At 43.6% G+C, this 21,691-nt stretch overlaps 1 protein-coding gene across 1 annotated transcript; it reads right to left on the reverse strand.

Moving 5' to 3' along the window:
- Positions 1-8,871: 8,871 nt before the first annotated feature.
- On the reverse strand, positions 8,872-21,414 carry polr1c (RNA polymerase I and III subunit C). Its single transcript, XM_085243116.1, has 9 exons — positions 21,259-21,414; positions 20,867-20,938; positions 19,946-20,053; positions 19,641-19,773; positions 18,977-19,108; positions 18,719-18,871; positions 13,250-13,399; positions 13,034-13,150; positions 8,872-9,196 (listed from the first exon to the last, which is right to left on the reverse strand). Exons 1-9 carry the CDS (start codon positions 21,328-21,330, stop codon positions 9,078-9,080), a joined length of 1,056 nt encoding a protein of 351 aa, XP_085099242.1. The 5' UTR covers positions 21,331-21,414; the 3' UTR covers positions 8,872-9,077.
- Between the last annotated feature and the right edge of the window lie 277 nt (positions 21,415-21,691).

The raw sequence follows: 21,691 nt of genomic DNA on the forward strand, positions 1-21,691 counted from the left end.
AATATAATCCACCCACTGTTATCATCTCCAATGCCCTGTACCAACACAGAGCAGAGCAGCTATCTGAACGCTACTCCAACAGAGGTCGATTATCTTGTTAATAATTTCACCTCCTCACTACGTACGACTCTGGATACTGTAGCTCCTGTGAAAACTAAGGTCTCTAATCAGAAGTATTTGACTCCGTGGTATAATTCTCAAACACGTACCCTAAAGCAGATGACTCGTAATCTGGAGAGGAAATGGCGTGTCACAAATTTAGAGGATCATTATTTAGCCTGGAGAAATAGTTTGCTGCTTTACAAGAAAGCCCTCCACAGAGCCAGAACATCTTACTATTCATCACTGATTGAAGAAAATAAGAACAACCCCAGGTTTCTCTTCAGCTCTGTAGCCAGGCTGACAAACAGTCAGAGCTCTGTTGAGCCAACCATCCCTTTAACGTTAACTAGTAATGACTTCATGAACTTCTTCACAAATAAAATTTTTATCATTAGAGAAAAAATTACCAATAATCATCCCACAGATGTAATATTATCTACAGCTACTCTTAGTACCATTGATGTTAAGTTTGACTCTTTTTCTCCAATTGATCTTTCTGAGTTAACTTCAATAATTACTTCCTCCAAACCTTCAACGTGTCTTTTAGACCCCATTCCTACAAAACTGCTCAAAGAAGTCCTGCCATTAATTAATTCTTCGATCTTGAATATGATCAACCTATCTCTAATGATCGGCTATGTACCACAGGCCTTCAAGCTGGCTGTAGTTAAACCTTTACTCAAAAAGCATCTCTAGACCCAGCAGTCTTAGCTAATTATAGGCCAATCTCCAACCTTCCTTTATATCAAACATCATTGAAAGAGTAGTTGTCAAACAGCTAACAGATCATCTCCAGAGTAATGGTTTATTTGAAGAGTTTCAGTCAGGTTTCAGAGCTCAGCACAGCACAGAAACAGCTTTAGTGAAGGTTACAAATGATCTTCTTATGGCCTCTGACAGTGGACTCATCTCTGTATTGGCTTCCCTTCATTGGCTCCCTGTTAAATCCAGAATTCAAAATCCTGCTAATCACATACAAGGTCTTAAATAATCAGGCCCCATCTTATCGTTTTTTTTTTATTATTCACAATATTTTGTATTAATTGTGGACACAGTTTATAAAGAAAAAAGAAGAGGGAAAATACAAACTGTTTACATTGAATACAAAACAGAATTTCTCAGGTGAGAACATTGTTTTGCTCTTTTAATTTATCAAACAAGCGACAAAAAAAATCCCAGTAAAAGGAAAAAGAGAGAGAGAGAGAGAAAACAAAAACAAAAAACCCAACAAAACAACAAAAGCCACAACCTGGGAGGGATTATGATATTAACTAACCCTTCCCTTAAGAACCACTCAGAAGTTTGCTACGACATCACTGAGCTTCACGTTCCCATTAACACAGACAGACACCAGACCTCTATGGAGAAGCAAATCCGTTAGTCAGCTGGAACATCCTTAAGTTGAAGTTTAGAGAAGTTTTCCAGAAAAAACCCCGCATTTTATCAAATGTGCCCTTTTGGTTCTGGATGGAGCAGTGGATCTTTTCCAGACTGAGGCACGACATGAGATCAGCAAGCCACCGAACATGGAGGGGCGGGGCAGCGGCCTTCCACCTCATCAAAATTGTACGCCTAGCCAGGAGGGAACCAAAAGACAGCACCCTACGCTTTGCTCTGGGAATATACTTATAATCCTCTCCCGTTGTACCAAAGACAGCAAGTAGGGGGCTAGTTTCAGGCCGGTAGCCTTGTTCAAAGTGCAGAAAACCTTCCCAAAATTTGCCAGGACAGGGCGGGTCCAAAACATGTGGGTTAGATTGGCATCATGAGACCCTCACCTGTTACAGCAAGGGTCTAAACTGAGATAAAGCTTAGCTAATTTGGATTTAGATAAGTGGGCCCTGTGGACTACTTTGAATTGTAACAGGGAATGACGGACACAGAGTGATGTAGAATTTACCAGAGAAAGGACTGAGTCCTAGACGTCATCTGACATAGATATACCCAACTCCTTCTCCCATGTGGACTTGAAGCCTACAACGGGAGCTGGGGTTACACTGCAGTTTATTATAAATGCCTGATAGTTGGAAATTAAGGAGCTCGTCCAGTAAGTTAGCAGCTGGAGCTTCTGGAAAATTGGACAGGTGGGATTGCAAAAAATGTCTGAGTTGTAAATACCTAAAAAAGTGAGTTTTGGGATACTGTATTTTTTTGACAGCTGATCAAATGATACTAGTTTATTGTGTACAAAGAGATCTTTAAAGCAAATAATACCTGCTCTAGACCAGACCTGGAACAAGTTGTCCAAGGTTGGGGGGAGGAATAGGTGGTTTGAAAGGATGGGGCTTTGAAGTGAAAAATTATTAAGATTGAAATGTCTCCTGAACTGCGCCCACACCCTGAGGGAGTGCCGAATTATCGGATTAGATGTAAAGTTGTCAATGGATAAAGGAAGAGAAGAACCCAGAAAGAAGGCAAGAGAAATACCCTGCGTTGAGTCTAATTCCATTGCCAGCCAGCTGGTGGGTCCCACACCCTCCCCAGACTTTAACCACTAGGTCAGGGACCGAATATTGGCAGCCCAATAGTAAAAGCGGAAGTTGGTGAGTGCCAGACCCCCTTCAATCTTAGATTTCTGTAAATGCACCTTAGCTACCCGTTTACCCTTCCAAATATAAGAGGAGATTATAGAGTCTAGAGTTGTAAAGAAAGACTTGGAGATGAAGACTGGTAAAGATTGAAATAAGTATAAGAATTTAGGAAAGATGTTCATTTAAATTGAATGAATTGACTTTGTGTTCAGTTTGACCTATTTGTAGACCCTGAACAAGTTTACTGCTTCGAAAAAGCATTGCTAAGGGTTCAATAGCTAGATCAAATAACAACGGGCTAAGGGGGCAACCCTGACGTGTGCCTCGTTTAAGTTGGAATGGTTTTGATTTCTGGCTATTGGTGCAAACAGACACAACAGGGGAGAAGTATAGGTACTTGATCCATGAGATGAAATTGGGACCGGACCCAAATCTCTCCAGCACAGCAAATAAATAGTTCCATTCGACACGGTCAAATGCTTTTTCCGCATCAAGCGAAGAACACATTCTGGAGTGTCATTCTACCGAAAAGCTGTCTGGGCCAGGGAACTTCCCTGACTGCAGAGAGAAAATTGCAGCGCTAATCTCTTCTTTGAAAAATGGCGCATCCAAGATCTCTCTGTGGGTGTCTGCCAGCTCAAGAAAGTCTAAGCTTTTAAGAAAATTTGTGATTAGTGAGTGGTCGGTGGGAGATTCAGAGGAATAAAGCTTCAGATAATATTCCCTGAACGCATCATTGATTTTGGCATGATCAGTAACGAGCCCATCATCTGAGTTAATGGCGGTTATACACTGACATGGCTTTAGACCCCTTACTTGGTTAGCTAGGAGTTTGCCCGATTTCTCCCCATTCACAAAAAATCCAGAATGAAGAGTGACTTCCCTATAGACAAAAAGACAAGAAAAAAACCAAAACAAAAACACAAGGGAAGACTGACAGCGCACTCTGTTAGTGGAAACAGCACAGTAGAAAGGTATGGAAAAGAAACCCTAAAGCAAAAACAAACTAATAAAAATACTAACCACACCCTGCCACCCAGTAAAAACAGAGAGAAAAAAGGGGGGATATAGTTACATAGACAATGGTAATGAAGGCAACACAAGTGAATAAATTAAATAAAAATAACTATAAATATAAATATATAAATTCTTCTACATCTGAGTTAAGATGGAACAGAAGGGTATGGAATTAAAACGCTACGTCACCTGACCATATCTCCGGCGCCGACAGTGAGTCCAGCACCTTTTGAAAAGGTTGTAAGGTGCTTAAAAAACAGAGGAAGGAAAAAAAGGGGGGGTTATCGTCCGAGTAAAGGTGCTGTGTTGATCAGAAAGGCAGTCTGTCTCAGTTACTGTGCGGGTGGCACAGTAGGTTGGTGGTCGATGTATCACCGGGCCTCTTCAACGGAGCGTAGCCACCTCCTCTCTCCTCCGGCTAAGGTGATATGGAATGACTCAAGGTTACAACCTCTCTTTATAGACTTTGAAGTTCTGTCATGTGGAATTCTTTTCAGTGTGTCATCATTCTATGAAAGAAGCAAACAGACTGCATGTCTGTGATGCCACAGAGTAGACCAGCTCTAGCCAAGCCGAGTCAGGAAGCCTTTCTAATTTGTAATGGAAGTGCGTACCACAATTTAGGAGCTCAGAGAGGAAGTGTGGGGCAAGACCATTTAATGCTTTAAAAACAAATAAAAGAATAAAATAAAAGAATAAACGGAACTCTAAAATGGACAGGCAACCAGTGTAGTGAGGATAAAACGGGAATAATATACTTGTCAGAGTACCTGGGTCATTGACTCAGCGTTTCAGTTTGGACTTTTGTCACTGTAGCTGACGCTGAAATGTTTGTGTGGGTTGATTCAGTAGCCTGATGGCCTGTGGATCAGTGTTGGTCAAGTTACTTGAAAAAAGTAATCAGTAACTAATTACTGATTACTTCCCCAAAAAAGTAATCCTGTTACTTTACTGATTACTTATTTTCAAAGGTAATTAATTACTTAGTTACTTAGTTACTTTTTAAAAACACGATTTACAACCTGAAGAGGTGAAAAAGCGATAGATCTTTCAGCCCAATTCTACTTTTTCTACATAATCCATCATACAAATGTAATCAAATGGAAAAGTCTCTTTTTAAAACTTGTTTTATTAGTTTTAATCTTTTAACTTTATGCATCAAGCAAAAATGTAATTATCTGCAACATTCACTGACTGGAAGAAATTAGTTTAACATTTAAACCTATTTTCTGCACATTCCAGCACATAAAATAAAATATTTTGTGTGTTTACACTCAGTCTTTCAAATAGATGCAAGTAAAACACAGCAGAAAATAAATAAAGTCAAAGACTCAGCGGTCCTGTTGCTCTATTTTCACCTGTAAAGCAGGAGTGGGGCAGGCGGAGGTTTACCCTGGTGCAGGTGTGCTGCGGTCAGTGGAAGAATCCGCGAGTTTCTCTGTGAGTTTCCCATTACGTCGTAGCTACTCGGTGCTTGTTGGAAGTTTAGGGGTTTTTTTCGCTGTAAAAAGAAGTTTTCTTCCCACGCACAGCGGACACTAATGTTTTTGTCACTTTTTATGGAATCAAACTCAAAGTAAGGTCAGTACTTCCACGCTTTAAACGCTGCACGCTCATACTCTCTCTGCACTCGATATATGATCCATTGTTGATCTGCACACAGCTGTTGTCACGGACGTCGCACTCGCTTACGTCACTGTCATGAGACGTTCTCGCAGAAAAATCACGGTTTTAGTAACGCAGTAACGCAGCGTTCCTACGGGAAAGTAACGGTAATCTAATTACCGTTTTTGCAATAGTAATCCCTTACTTTACTCATTACTTGAAAAAAGTAATCAGATTACAGTAACGCGTTACTGCCCATCTCTGCTGTGGATTAGTGATGGGATTTACGGCTCTTTCGGCTCCAAACCGGCTCTTCAGGTTGTTTTGTTGCTTTAATTAATTTATTATTAACAATAATATAAAATTATGCACAAAAGTAATTACTAATGTAAAAAAGTGGCTTTATTTATATATGTTTATATATAAATAAATACGGTGGCCCCTAGAGACAAAACACGTACAAACTCCAAAGCTTTCACACTCCTGTATTGTCTGCCAGATGGTAGCAGTGTGAACAGTGTGTGCTGTGGGTGGGTGCTGTCCTTAATGATATAGTTTGCCCTGAGTGTTGTAAATGTCCTGTAGTGGTACTCCACAGATGAGTTGTGCCATTTTGATGACACGTTGGAGAGCCTTCCTGTCCTGAGTTCCCGTAGCACACTGTGATGGAGTTTGTCAGGATACTCTCCACTGTGCATCTGTAAAAGTTGCTGAGAAGTTTGGAGGTTAATCCAAATTTTCTCAGCTTCCCTAGGAAGAAGAGTCGTTGTTGAGACTTCTCGATGATCTGCCGTGTGTTATGGGTCCAGGTGAGATCCTCACTGATGTGGGTGCCAAGGAATTTGAATGTCTTCACCCTCTCCACCTGAGTCCTGTTGATGCATAGTGGGGCGTGCTGCTCTCTCCTCATTCTTGGGTCAATAACCATCTCCTTAGTCTTCTCAGCATTTAAGGAGAGATTATTTTCCAGGCACCAGCTGAGCCACCTCTTCCCTGTAGGCAGTCTCCTCTCCAGCAGTAATCAGCCTGACGATGGTTGTGTCATTTAATGATGGAGGTGTTGCTTTGGGAGGGGACACAGTCATAGGTGAACAGGTGTACAGGAGTGGACTGAGCACACAGCCTTGGGGAGTCGCTGTGCTCACTATCTTTGTACCTCATGTCCCGGTACCAACTCTGACTGCCTGGAGTCTGCCTGTGAGGAAGCCCAGGACCCAGAGACAGAGGGGGGTGTCAGTCCAAGAGTAGAGAGCTTTTTCATGGTGGGATGATGGTGTTGAATGCTGAGCTGTAGTCTATAAACAGCATTTGAACATACATGTCCTTGTTTCCGAGGTGTGAGAGGGCTGTGTGGATAGCTGCATTAACGGCGTCCTCGGGAGAGCGATTCCTCCGATATGCAAATTGCAGAGGGTCTAATCTGTCCGGGATGGCTTCTTTGATATGGGACATGACAATCCTCTCAGAACACTTCATTACAATTTGAAGTGAGTGCAATGGGGCGAAAGTCATTCAAACAGGTTATTTACGTGGGGAGGGGCACTATGATGGTGGTCTCGAAGCATGTGGGCACAGCTGACTGGGTGAGGGACAAATTGAAAATGTCTCTGAAGAGCAAACACTCAAAGCATGGCCTGGGATGTTGTCAGGGGAAATCAGTGATGTGTTGGAGGCCCTGCCACATTCGGCGGGATTCGAGTTGTTGTAGTATCCCTCCAGCTTCAGTCTGTATGTGGGTCATATCTGGCCTTTTTGTAGCGCTCTGTGCCACCAGAGGCAAACGCAGTGGAGTGTGCATGTAGCATGGAACGTACCTCACAGTTCAACCATGGTGTCTGATTTGGATATGTTTTGTAGCGCTTGGTGGGGACAATATTGTCAATGCATGTGGTGAGGTAGCTGGTGACCACTGGTGCATATTCCTTTAAATCCACAGAGCAGTCCTCTCTCATGGCAGCAGTCTTAAACACGTCGCAGTTTGTAGCACCAAAGCAGTTCTGAAGCACCGAATCAGTCTTTTCGCTCCAAGCTTTAGTAATTTTACTTACTTGGGGGGCTCGTTTGAGGAGCTGCCTGTTTGCCAGATAGAGGAACACAGAAATGTGGTCGGACTGTCCAAAATGCGGGCGAGGCACTGCCTTGTATGCACCTCTTACATTGCTGTAGACCTGGTCTATGATGTTGTTATTCCTTGTCGGAAAGCTCAAGTATTGATGGAACTTTGGGACCACAGTCCTGAGGGTGCAGTGATTAAAATCCCCGGCAGCAACAAACGCAGCAACTGGGTGAGCAGTCTCGTGTTTGCTGATGATGTCATGCAGTAGTCCTAGCGCTGTGGTCCAGTGTTGTTGATGTAAATGCATACACCGCCGCCTTTGTTTGTACCCGAGGCAGATGTGACGTACGGGACAAATCACGTTCCTTTTCACCTCAATATGGATGTATTGTAATTGGTCCAGCCCAGAGTCGATCATGACCACTCAATCCACCACCTTTCATTGTTTATAACGTTAGAAACAAACAAACAAACAACATCAGCCTACCTGGCAAATGCCCGGTATGCCCGATGGCCAGTCCAGCTGTGCAAAGTATCCACAACTTTTGGACAGTAGTGCATACAGTTGGGTCAATGGTATGTTTTTCATAGTTCTGCCTGTGCGGACCACAATGGTGAATTTGAAATCACACTGTCAAGACGGGACAGAAGTGCACACTTTTAGACTCAAAGGGCTCAACAGAAGTTCTGTAACTGTTTATGAGTTACATTATATACAGTCACCCATTATCACAAGCTCAAACGTAACTGGACAAACTAGTACAATTTTAAATGTAAGGAAAGGTTTTTGTAGTCTAGTCTAGAAAAATATCCCATTTCTTTGCCTTAAGAAAGTCTTTGGTTCGGTTTCCATTTTGCTTTGGGTCGCTATCCATGTAAAGCTCTGTCAGTTTTGTAGCATTTGACTGAAGCAGAGGACATAGTTTTGTGTGTTTCATAATACATCCTGATACTTCTATCACACAATCAATAAGCACTACTGACTTCATCCCACTGTCAACCATACATACCTATGCCATTACACTGCCTCCATCATATTTGATACATGTGGTGTCCAATCAAGAGTTGCTTCTCTCCTCCTCCGTGTCCCTTTTCCCAGCTTAATCTGTCCAAACATTCTTTACCAGAACTGTTTACATGCTTCCTGGTAGTCGGATCTGGGATTCTCCTTCTAGAAAATAAACAGTAATTTCTCTTGATTGCAGATTTTGGCGACGATAAACATACCTCCTTTTACTTTACTAAGTACATCCACTTCTGTGGTCTTCTGGACCTGTTGGCAGCGAGTTCCTTTTTTAACAATGAGTTTGGCATTCTTGCAGTGTTTTTCTCTCTAACTGAGAAGCTCGAAAACAAAATAGATCTCATGGTGGTCTCCTTCATTTGGACTGAAATCTCTTTGGATCTCATATTGTCAGTCAACTGTCCAATTTGGTTTTGAGTCTCTAACGATGGAGAACCGTGCATAAAAATAGCTGTAATTCCTAAACAGTTAATGCTATTTTATTTAGAAAAGAGAAAAAAGTGGAAAGTACTCTGACAGTCAATAATATTAAGATGTTTGTCTTCAATTCAACATTTGTTTAATGGAAAGTATACAAAATACCAGACAAAGCTGTATATACATACTCAGATGATACCAACAAAACACCTGCATTTTGAAATTTCTGTGTACTCTTTATCAGTATAGAATATTTGAACACAGTCATTCCACTGACAGCATAGTAAGAACCGTCCGAGGTCTGACGGGCTGCTCAGTCATCCTTTCATTCCATAGCAGTCGAGTCCAGTTCATTGAGAAACCTCTGACATTTAGCCACGAGGACCTTAATCGCCTCTGTGACTAAGACGTCTGGAGGCAGGATCCCGGTGGATTCCACTGTAACTGTAAAAGAAAAAACATCCATGGGCTAAAATAGTGTAAAGACAGTGATGCACGTATTCACGTATAAGATTGACGAACTGTGCGCTCTGAACAACCACAGACTATACCGTGAGTGCAGCTTGTTTATCTTCACGGAGACGTGGCTAACCGAGCTAACGCCGCAGGCTAACGTAGACCTATGCGGTTTCACATCCGTGAGAGCCGATAGGGACACGCAGGCCAGCGGAAAAAGCAGAGGTGGGGGACTCATTGTCTACGTTAACAACAGATACTGTAACCCTGGACACGTCTCCGTTAAAGTTTCGGTATGCCGTCCGGACCTGGAGCTGCTAGCTGTTAGCTTGCGGCAATATTATCTACCTCGGGAGTTCAGTAATGTGATCTGTGTGTGTGTTTACATCCCTCCGAGGGCCGACGCAACAGCTGCCTGTGAGAAAATACACACAGTCACAGCAAGACTTCAGACACAAAACCCCGAGGCTTTCATTATTATATCTGGAGACTTTAACCATGCCACACTGGACTCTACTCTGGCTGCTTTTCACCAGTTTGTGAATTGTCCCACAAGGAGCAAAAGGACAATTGACCTACTGTATGCTAATGTGAGAGATGCATACAGAGCCACCCCCCTCCCCCCACTAGGGAAGTCAGACCACAACCTGGTTTACCTACAGCCACAATACACACCCCTCGTCCAAAGGCAGCCGGTCACAACGCGCTCCATCCGGAGATGGACCCCAGAAAAGGAGGATGCTCTGAGAGACTGCTATGACACCACAGACTGGGATGTGCTCCTGAGCCCACATGGTGAGGACATAGAGGGGGCGACACACTGTCTTACAGACTACCTCAACTTTTGTGTGGACACGGTCGCCCCTGCTAAGACGGTACGGTGTTATCCTAATAACAAACCGTGGGTAACACAGGAAGTCAAAGCTGTCCTCAACATGAAGAAGAAGGCTTTCAGGAGCAAAGTGAAGGAGGAGATGAAAGCAGCACAGCGGGAGGTGAAACGCTGCCTGAGGGAAGCAAAGGACACCTACAGGAGGAAGGTGGAGCAGAAGTTGGAGAGGAACAATATGAGGGAGGTCTGGAATGGTGTGAAAACCATCACAGGCCACAACACCAAGAAAAGCACAGTGGGGGGGACTGTGGAGAAGGCAAACGAACTCAACAACTTCTTCAACAGGTTTGACCAGCCCACAACCCCCCCACCCTCACCCTCACCTTCACTGCAGAGTCCTCTCCCCACTCTCCTGCCTCCCTCGCTTCCCCCCCTTCCTGACACCATGACACCCCCCTCCTCCAATCCCTCTCTCAGCAGCAAGACATCTCCCCCCCTCCCCTCCTCCCAAACATCTCCCAGTGTCACAGTGGATCAGGTCAGGAGGCAACTGAGGAAGCTTCGCCCCAGAAAGGCAGCAGGCCCAGACAAGGTGTGTCCTAGGATGCTTAAGGCGTGTGCTGCTGAACTTGGGGAGCCGCTACAACGAGTCTTCAACCTCAGTCTGCGACTGGGGAGAGTGCCCGCCCTATGGAAGACATCCTGCATCGTCCCGGTCCCCAAAAGGAACCGGCCCAATGAGCTGAATGACTTCCGACCGGTGGCACTGACGTCACATCTTATGAAGACTCTAGAGCGGCTCTTCCTCAACCTCCTCCGACCACAGGTACAACATGCCCAGGACCCACTACAGTTTGCATACAAGGCGGGTGTCGGAGTGGAGGATGCCATCCTGTACCTCCTACACAGAGCCCACTCACACCTGGATGGGGGAAAAGGCACGGTCAGGATACTGTTTCTTGACTTTTCCAGTGCCTTTAATACCATCCGGCCCTGTATGCTTCAGGAAAAACTGAACAGGATGGAGGTGGACCCCTGCCTGGTGGCTTGGATCTCCGACTACCTCACCGACAGACCACAGTACGTCAGGCTGAAGGACATCACGTCTGACACAGTGGTCAGCAGCACAGGAGCACCACAGGGAACTGTGCTGTCCCCTCTTCTCTTCACCCTGTACACCTCTGACTTCTGCTACAACTCTGAATTATGCCATATTCAGAAGTTTGCAGATGACACGGCCATCATGGGGTGTATCTGGGATGATCAGGAAGAGGAGTACAGAAGTCTGGTGAGGAACTTTGTCGCATGGAGTCACACAAACCACCTGCAACTCAACACCTCAAAGACTAAGGAACTGGTTGTGGACTTCGGGAGGTCCAGAGAAGGTCCACTGCCGGTTCAGATAGAGGGGGAGGAGGTGGAGGTGGTCAACAAGTACCTCGGGCTGTGGGTGGACAATAAACTGGACTGGTCATGCAACACAGAGCACCTGTATAAAAAAGCCCAAAGCCGACTGTACTTCCTCAGGAGGCTGAGGTCTTTTAACATCTGCAGGAAGCTCCTGAGGATGTTTTACCAGTCGGTGGTTGCTGGAGTACTTTTCTATGCTGTGGTGTGCTGGGGGAGCAGCACAGCAAAGAGGGACTCATCCAGGCTGGAGAAACTGATCAGGAAGGCTAGTTCTGTGGTCGGCATGAAGCTGGACACTCTGGTGACAGTGGCAGAGAAAAGGACATTAAAGAAACTGATGGACATTATGGACAATGCTGGGCATCCTCTGCACACGGCCATTAACAACCAGAAGAGTCTGTTCAGTGACAGGTTGCTTCTCCCAAAGACAAGAACCAACAGACTTAAAAACTCCTTTGTCCCACACGCCATCAAACTGTTTAACTCCTCTCTGGAGGGGAGAGGGAGGGGAAACAGGAGGACAAAGGAGGGGGGAACAACTAAGCTGTAGTGCCTCTTCACCTCACTGTGCAATACCTTTTGTGCAATACTTTTTGTAAATAGTCAACAGTGCAATAGACTCAATACTTGAAATGTGCAATTCACTTGTATTTTTATTTTTTATTCCTATTTATTCTATTTATCCCCTTTGTATATTTTATTTATATTTGTCTCTGTATTTATATATATGTGTGTGTGTGTGTGTGTGTGTGTGTGTGTGTGTGTAACTTCGGTCGTTGCTGTGCTTTTTTGGAAGTCGAATTTCCCAGAGGAACCCACCCGAGGGATTAATAAAGTTCTATCCTATCCTATCCTATCCTATCCTTCAAAGTCTGTGCAAGTGTAGAAATTAGTGCTGTCAGCGTTAATCTTGTTAAAATGACGTTTACGCCATAACCGCATTAACGTGGCAAATCTCTGTTAGCAAGTTAGCGCGGATCACCGGCGCTAACGTGTTAACGAGCTAACCGTGCAGCCCCACGGGGTCCTGAGTTATCGCATTCAAAAGATTTTCAGAAAACTCGACCTCTGACCCCTGGCTTTAAGTTTGAGGTCACTGAACTCGTCTGAGGGTTTTAGTAGATGCACCTATGGTATCAATTTCACAACTCTAGGTGAGTAATGCAATCACAAACTTAAGTGTCCACGTCGCCCACCCAGTAGGGTGACTACAACAACCAATCAGCTTATTCTGGCCGAGGGGTAAACACCGAAAAGAACACCGACTAATAATCAGTACAGATATAGTTTAGCATACAAGTGAATGCGCATCTGTCCAACACCAAGACTCATTATCATTTATCATTTCAGGTATGGATTGACCCCTTGAATAAAGCAGCAGTGGTTTCACAGCATATAGACTTCAGATTCTTTGAATGCCGCGATCTCTCAAACTGACTCTGTTACAGACTGTGTGTGGAATAAACAAAGAGACAGGGCACTGATTCATGGTTTTAGGAGTGGCTAGGCCACTGTAAAAGGAATATTTGCATTTTTATCAGTGAGTTTGCATGGTGTCTTATAGCAGCTACACATGAACGTACAGATGAAATGGTCTCGCACTCGTCCAAGCTTCACCACATTCTTCAGGTCACTGTGTCGGAGGACTTCCCGGCTGCATGTGTCCAGGCGACTGTTCACAACTTTGGCAACCTTTGTCCCTTAAATACACAAAAAATGTGATAACATTCGCAGCATCAGGTGACTGATTGCAGGTTAATACAATGTAACTTGTTGAATTTAAGTGAAGCCACTCTTACCATTAATATCTTCCAGGTCTATAACTCCTCGTGAGAAGCACTGTTTTAATCGCTCCGCCTTCTCTCCCTCCACCACCTCCAGGAGGGTGATCTCTGGGAGGAGGCGGTAACTCGCTGTGGCCACTGGGGAGAACTTGGCATGGTCTTTGCCTAAACACACAACAGAGGACACACTTTAGCATTAGGCAGCAGAAAATACTGTTTACAGACTATCCCGTTATTTGGACTGATAACATCCAAGTAGTATGTAAACTGCTGCATTCACTTCAGCACATCCTGAAAACATTCCACCCTTAGCTTGAGATGTTTTAGTAGTGCACCAGCCACATACCCAGGGTCACCTGTTAACTCACATTTCAGACTCAATTGGTTTCTCTCAAAATGTAAAAGAACCCACCCACCACTTTAATCACACTCTAGATCTTGTTTTAACATATGGCATCGAACCTGAACATTTAACAGTGTTTCCTGAAAACCCTCTCCTGTCTGATCATTTCCTGATAACATTTACTTTTACAATAATTGATTACACAGCGGTGAAGAGTAGACTTTATCAAAGTAGATGTCTTTCTGAAAGCACTGTAACTAAGTTTAAGAATATAATCCACCCACTGTTATCATCTCCAATGCCCTGTACCAACACAGAGCAAAGCAGCTATCTGAACGCTACCCCAACAGAGGTCGATTATCTTGTTAATAATTTCACCTCCTCACTACGTACGACTCTGGATACTGTAGCTCCTGTGAAAACTAAGGTCTCTAATCAGAAGTACCTGACTCCGTGGTATAATTCTGAAACACGTACCCTAAAGCAGATGACTCGTAATCTGGAGAGGAAATGGCGTGTCACAAATTTAGAGGATCATCATTTAGCCTGGAGAAATAGTTTGCTGCTTTATAAGAAAGCCCTCCGCAAAGCCAGAACATCTTACTATTCATCACTGATTGAAGAAAATAAGAACAACCCTAGGTTTCTCTTCAGCACTGTAGCCAGGCTGACAAAAAGTCAGAGCTCTTTTGAGCCAACCATCCCTTTAACGTTAACTAGTAATGACTTCATGAACTTCTTCACAAATAAAATTTTTATCATTAGAGAAAAAATTACCAATAATCATCCCACAGATGTAATATCATCTACAGCTACTCTTAGTACCATTGATATTAAGTTAGACTCTTTTTCTCCAATTGATCTTTCTGAGTTAACTTCAATAATTACTTCCTCCAAACCATCAACGTGTCTTTTAGACCCCATTCCTACAAAACTGCTCAAAGAAGTCCTGCCATTAATTAATTCTTCGATCTTAAATATGATCAACCTATCTCTAATAATCGGCTATGTACCACAGGCCTTCAAGCTGGCTGTAGTTAAACCTTTACTCAAAAAGCCATCTCTAGACCCAGCAGTCTTAGCTAATTATAGGCCAATCTCCAACCTTCCTTTCATATCAAAAATCCTTGAAAGAGTAGTTGTCAAACAGCTAACAGATCATCTGCAGAGGAATGGTTTATTTGAAGAGTTTCAGTCAGGTTTCAGAGCTCAGCACAGCACAGAAACAGCTTTAGTGAAGGTTACAAATGATCTTCTTATGGCCTCTGACAGTGGACTCATCTCTGTGCTTGTCCTGCTAGACCTCAGTGCAGCGTTCGATACTGTTGATCATAATATCCTATTAGAGCGATTAGAACATGCTGTAGGTATTACAAGTACTGCGCTGCAGTGGTTTGTATCATATCTATCTAATAGACTCCAATTCGTGCATGTAAATGGAGAGTCCTCTTCACACACTGAGGTTAATTATGGAGTTCCACAGGGTTCAGTGCTAGGACCAATTCTGTTTACATTATACATGCTTCCCTTAGGCAGTATCATTAGAAGACATAGCATACATTTTCACTGCTATGCAGATGACACCCAGCTCTATCTGTCCATGAAGCCAGATAACACACACCAATTAGTTAAACTGCAGGAATGTCTTAAAGACATAAAGACCTGGATGGCCGCTAACTTTCTGCTTCTTAATTCAGATAAAACTGAGGTTATTGTACTCGGCCCTGAAAATCTTAGAAATATGGTATCTAATCAGATTCTTACTCTGGATGGCATTACCTTGGCCTCCAGTAACGCGGTGAGGAACCTTGGAGTCATTTTTGACCAGGACATGTCCTTCAACGCACATATTAAACAAATATGTAAGACTGCTTTCTTCCATTTGCGCAACATCTCTAAAATTAGAAATATCCTGTCTCAGAGTGACGCTGAAAAACTAGTTCATGCATTTATTACTTCCAGGCTGGACTACTGTAATTCATTATTATCAGGATGTCCAAAAAACTCACTGAAAAGCCTTCAGCTAATCCAAAATGCTGCAGCAAGAGTCCTGACAGGGACTAGAAAGAGAGAGCATATTTCTCCTGTTTTGGCTTCCCTTCATTGGCTTCCTGTTAAATCCAGAATTGAATTCAAAATCCTGCTCCTCACATACAAGGTCTTAAATAATCAGGCCCCATCTTATCTTAATGACCTTGTAGTACCATATCACCCTATTAGAGCGCTCCGCTCTCGCTCTGCAGGCCTACTTGTTGTTCCTAGAGTATTTAAAAGTAGAATGGGAGGGAGAGCCTTCAGTTTTCAGGCCCCTCTTCTGTGGAACCAGCTTCCAGTTTGGATTCGGGAGACAGACACTATCTCTACTTTTAAGATTAGGCTTAAAACTTTCCTTTTTTCTAAAGCATATAGTTAGGGCTGGACCAGGTGACCCTGAATCCTCCCTTTGTTATGCTGCAATAGATGTAGGCTGCCGGGGGATTCCCATGATGCATTGAGTTTTTCCTTTCCAGTCACCTTTCTCACTCACTATGTATTAATAGACCTCTCTGCATTGAATCATATCTGTTATTAACCTCTGTCTCTCTTCCACAGCATGTCTTTATCCTGTCTTCCTTCTCTCACCCCAACCGGTCGCAGCAGATGGCCGCCCCTCCCTGAGCCTGGTTCTGCCGGAGGTTTCTTCCTGTTAAAAGGGAGTTTTTCCTTCCCACTGTCGCCAAAGTGCTTGCTCATAGGGGGTCATATGATTGTTGGGTTTTTCTCTGTATCTATGAAGCGCCTTGAGGCGACTTTTGTTGTGATTTGGCGCTATATAAATAAAATTGAATTGAATTGAATTGAATTGAATTGAATTGAATCTTGTACTTGAACTCCCTGCAGCCAGAACGTGATATTATGGAAAAAGTCAGCCACTCCTGTACGCCACCATTTGGTGCACACACCTATCTAAAGCCCTACAAACACACACGCACACACATCTCACTGAAAGTCTCAAAACACAATGGACACATATGGAATTATGTAGTAAACAAAAAAGTGTGAAATAACTCAAAACATGTTTGATATTTTAGGTTCTTCAAAGCAGTCACCCTTTGCTTGGATTACTGCTTGTCACGCATTCCCTGAAATGCTTCTCTTGTCCTGAAGGAGTTCCCAGAGATGCTGAGCACTTGTTGGTCCTTTGGCCTTCACTCTGCGCTCCATCTCATCCCAAACCATCTCCATTGAGTTTAGGTAATTTTGAATAAATCCCCAACAGTGTCACCAGCAAAGCACCCCCCCACCATCACACCCCCTCTCCTCCATGCTTCAGTAGTATGAGGGTCCACACAGATGTCCGTTGGCCAGGCCTTTTTTTGTGACTGTATGTACTCATCTGCTGAGAATTTACATTACAACCCAACAACTATGAATTCAAAGAAATATAACAGGAATTACTATTCAGGAATCTGGCCTCCAGCTGCTCGTGTCGATGTCCGCAGCAAAGTGTAATCCAGGCATTATAGCCGATTCAGTGTTGCCAATTAATGCATGTGCATACACATCTTTGGACTGTGGGAGGGAGCCAGCGTACCTTGAGAGAACCCACACACACAGGAAGAGCATGCAAACTGAGGACGGAGAGCCCCTGACCGACCAGTGGATTCAAACCCAGGAGTTTCAAACCCTAATGGGACCACGTGTATCCCAAACCAATAAAGTGTGACATGGAAGCACTTCAACATATAAAATGTTGTTAAATCAAAGATTGTTTAAAACACTATTGTATAATGTTACTGGAGCCAGATGTAACACATATATCCCCAATGGTTTGTGTCGGACTGAGAAATTTCTTAATATCAGTTTGATGAAATTAATCTGAAGATGTTTCTAAGCTGCAGATTCTAAGTGTGTGCTTAGAAACCATCAAAGGTTGGATGGCCGACAACTTCCTCCAACCTAATGAAGAAAAGACTGAAGTCCTTGTATGTGCTCCAGACAGACATGTACCTGACATAATGAATGCTCTTGGTCCTCTTTCAACATTTGTGAAACCGTCTATCAGGAACCTCGGGGTAACCTTTGATTCTGCTCCTACCCTGGATGTCCACGTCAAATCTCTGGTTCGGTCCTGCTTCTATCATTTAAGAAGCATTTCTAAATTGAGCCCTACAGTGTCTCATACTGAACTGGAGATTGTTATTCATGCATTCATTTCATCACGATTGGACTACTGTAATTCACTGTTTACATGTCTAAACAAAAACTCCCTGGAGCGTCTGCAGATTGTCCAAAATGCTGCAGCAAGGCTTCTGACAAAACATCTAAATGGTAAATAAATGGCCTGTATTTATATAGCGCTTTTCTAGTCCCTAAGGACCCCAAAGCGCTTTACATATCCAGTCATCCACCCATTCACGCACACATTCACACACTGGTGATGGTAAGCTACATTGTAGCCACAGCCACCCTGGGGCGCACTGACAGAGGTGAGGCTGCCGGACACAGGCGCCACCAGGCCCTCTGACCACCACCAGTAGGCAACGGGTGAAGTACTCTCATGTAACACCGTTGCTTATACAGCTGCACTGGCTCCCTGTTGAATTCAGAGTCCACTTTAAGATTCTGGTTCTGACCTTTAAGGCTCTTCAAGAACAAGCACCAGCCTACATCATTGAACTTTTACAGCCCTATGTCCCTAGCAGGTCCCTGAGGTCTTGTGATCAGGGCCTACTTGTTATTCAGTATACAAGACTGAAAAGCAAGGGTGACAGAGCTTTTGCCACTGTGGCCGCCAGACTGTGGACTCTCTTCCTCAGAACTTAAGATCTGCAGACTCAGTGATTACTCTTAAAAAGCAGCTAAAAACATCTTTTTAAAATTGCATTTTGTTAACTTTTGACTGTTTTTTTCTTTTATACCTTGTGAAGCACTTTGTGATCTTTTATCTAGAAATGTGCTATATAAATAAAATTTTACTTACTTACTTACATGTTACATTACCTACTTACTGCAGTGTATTATGAGCATCTCTGTCCAGCCAATAGAAATAATGCATTGTTATTATAATGTAAATAATAATAATAATAATGCTCCTGTTTCTGTTTGCCTGTTTAGTGTCTCTATCTTCAGCACTGCAGCCGCTCAGAGACAAAGCTTACCAATTCCTTTGACACAGTGCATGACAATGTCCAGCTCTTGTCCCGGTCGTAGCTGAGCTATCAGAATGTCATCATGCACAGGCCCAATACAGCAGTCTGCAAACACGTCTGCCTGGTTCCCGATGGGGACCCACTTTATGTCCTTGGAATAAACTATGAGCAGATAAAAGTGGACAGAGCAGATATCTGCAATTAGACAGGAATACTTTTTTTTTACTAGGATATCTGCACCATTTTGTGACACCTAAAAATACCCACCCATGTGGTTTAAGTACAGCTCTCGTGGGTCTGATGAGTCTTTGCTTGCTCTGGGATTCCTGCTGCACTTAATCTTCAGCTGCAGTTGAATTGTGTCTATTTCTGAACCCTCTTCCTCTGCAGACTCCTCCCCTAAAAAAACCAAAGCAGCATTTTAGACATGTTGCTTAACATGCTGCACATCATCACTGTTAAATCAAGTGCAGGAGACACTGGAAATTTGCAGCTCATGAAATTATAAAAAGTGATTATTTAGTCTTTCAGTCACAGCACAAACCTGCGGACAGATGGCTGACTCCACATTCACGTGGAGTCACAGCTTTTTCCCCACCAAGCACAGCTACAGGACGAGATGTGTTCTAAAGGTACTAATGCTCATAACGCATGAATGAACGAGGCAACTAGAACATGGCATAAGTAGGAAGCAGGCATGACCTCTCCGTCATATCTGTTTCAGATGCTCAGTACAACTGAGGTCAGGCTCATTGTCAAGTTTCAGTTTCTGCAGCACAGCAGGAAAACTGTCTTTATTCTTAGACTTATGACTAAGCAAGATGTTATCTAAACCGGCACTTTGTCACATGACAAGAAGATGACACAGTGGGATAAAATGAGCATTGGTGTCAACTGCCTTATGGGTGAGTGGTTCAATATGATGCTTTACCAGTGTTTCTGTACTCAAACAGACGAGGGTCAGCTTTGATGGGGATGAGGCCTAATCTGTGGGCCAGGACTTCGTCTTGGACAATGGAGGTATTACTATAGATGAACACCTTTTCTGTAGCCATAGTAGGCACCTAAAAAAAATTAAATAATAATTAGCAGCTTTCAAAATATATTTGCATAAAATGAATAAACTAAATGCCTAAATTCACAAAATGTACACGTTCTTCATCAACCAAAGTCCCTCACATAATGAAAGTTCAAGACCAGGTCTGAAACCGTAGTGACACAACAAAACAAGCTCACCTCTGCCAGTAAGATCCTTCTGAAGGCATTGGCAATGGCTGCATCAATCCCCACCATGTCGAACTCCATACTGTTTTCATCCAGATGCACGACATCGATTCTGAAGTTCTGCAAAGAAACAGGAGAGTTCCATTTCTATTTAGAATCGCACGCATTTGTTAAAGGCACAAGTCAAGCACTGGTCTTATTTAGCACGTTAGTCACTCTAGTCTGTACACATCTTTGTCCAAATACACATTCAATACTTTTTACTGGTGGACAGACAAATGTAAGGAAAAGGCAGGTGACTAACATAACCTAAAGGTGCTGCTGGCGTCGAATCAGGCCAGGAATGATGCTTAGAGTAATTATGACCCTGTGGTGTGTTAAAAGCAGTACTTTGGTTAAATGCTTTAAGTTACTACTGAACGGCTGCACTTCAGCCGCATCTCGATTACTTGATTAAAAATGAAATGTGGTGGTATGCATAGGTGAAATTACAAATCTGTTGCTGTGCAAACATTTAGGGGTGGCTGTAGCTCAGGTGGCAGAGCAGGTCAGCCACTAATCAGAAGGTCGGTGGTTCGATCCCAGGCTGCCTCCTGGCTGCATGCCAAATATCCTTGGGCAAGATACTAACCCCGTGTTTGCCTACTGGTGGTGGTCAGAGGGCCCGGTGGCGCCAGTGTCCAGCAGCCTCGCCTCCGTCAGTGCGCCCCAGGGCAGCTGTGGCTACAATGTAGCTGCCATCACCAGTGTGTGAATGGGTGGATGACTGAATGTAGTGTGAAGCGCTTTGGGGTCCTTAGGGACTAGAAAAGCGCTATACAAATGCAGGCCATTTATACACATTTTGGAAAAGCCATGTGAGATTTACAGAAGAAAACTGATGACATTCGTCCTCCCAGCGTTTACAGGGCCACCGCAGTGACAACATTTTACCTTTTGAAATTTCTCCACGTTCCAAGTGTCGTCATATCCGGGGTAGTTTCCAGGGAAATCCGTAGTATGAACCTAAGAGCAACAGATAAATAATGGCTGAGAGTAATAAGAGACAACAACAGCACACAGGTCCACAAGTATGATCAGACACATTCTGTCGGGGATACCTAGTTTGGCACGACACCGGCAGGTGATACTACTAGTGAATAATCAACGCAGAAACACATTCTGCTTTCACCTCCTTGTTGTATATTATAATAAGTGCTCATTAAGTAATATTAATGCAGTCCGTGTCAAACACGCGTATCAGTTAAAGCGTGTCAGTCAGAGCCTCACTACCCCACAGAGGACATGCTGTACGTCTCCAAATCCACGATCACAGCCGCACTTACATTCGTCACACCAAATTCTCCCAATATTACTCGATTCCGAATTTCTTCCACGTTCTCCATGCGGGCTGCCATTTTGCCGAGTGGGCGGGGAGTCTTTGGCTCCGCCCGCACCTCCTTTACGGTACAGTAGTGGTTCTCTCCTCTCCATCAGCAGCTGTATGAATCAGGGGGTTTCTCTCTAATATGCACGCGGAGAAATTTGGCTCTTATACGGGAGACAAGATCAAAATTGCAGCATCGGGTGTTTTTCACAGTATGCTCATACTGCAGTGTTCATGGACTTTGCGCCAGTTCACACTGAGTGATGAATAAAAACTGCAGTCATTCGTCAGTAGCACTCGGAGGCACTGTGTGGTTATCGGTGATGAATAATCAGTTCTTTGTGGTTGATATGGTGGTGATAGACGCAAAGGCCAACATCAAGCACTCAGCC

This window comes from Mchenga conophoros, linkage group LG13 (assembly GCF_057382185.1).
Source record: "Mchenga conophoros isolate Kocher_MC1m ecotype Shallow Benthic linkage group LG13, M_conophoros_male_GT1.1, whole genome shotgun sequence".
NCBI lineage: Eukaryota > Metazoa > Chordata > Actinopteri > Cichliformes > Cichlidae > Mchenga > Mchenga conophoros.

Coding starts and splice junctions, on each gene's coding strand:
- polr1c (XM_085243116.1), bottom strand. CDS start 21,330: ATGGCAGCCCGCATGGAGAACGTGGAAGAAATTCGGAATCGAGTAATA. Junction 19,109..19,640: donor GTTTGAGTACAGAAACACTG/GTAAAGCATCAT, acceptor TGGTTTTTTTAG/GGGAGGAGTCTGCAGAGGAA. Junction 13,400..18,718: donor GCACTGTGTCAAAGGAATTG/GTAAGCTTTGTC, acceptor TTGTGTGTTTAG/GCAAAGACCATGCCAAGTTC.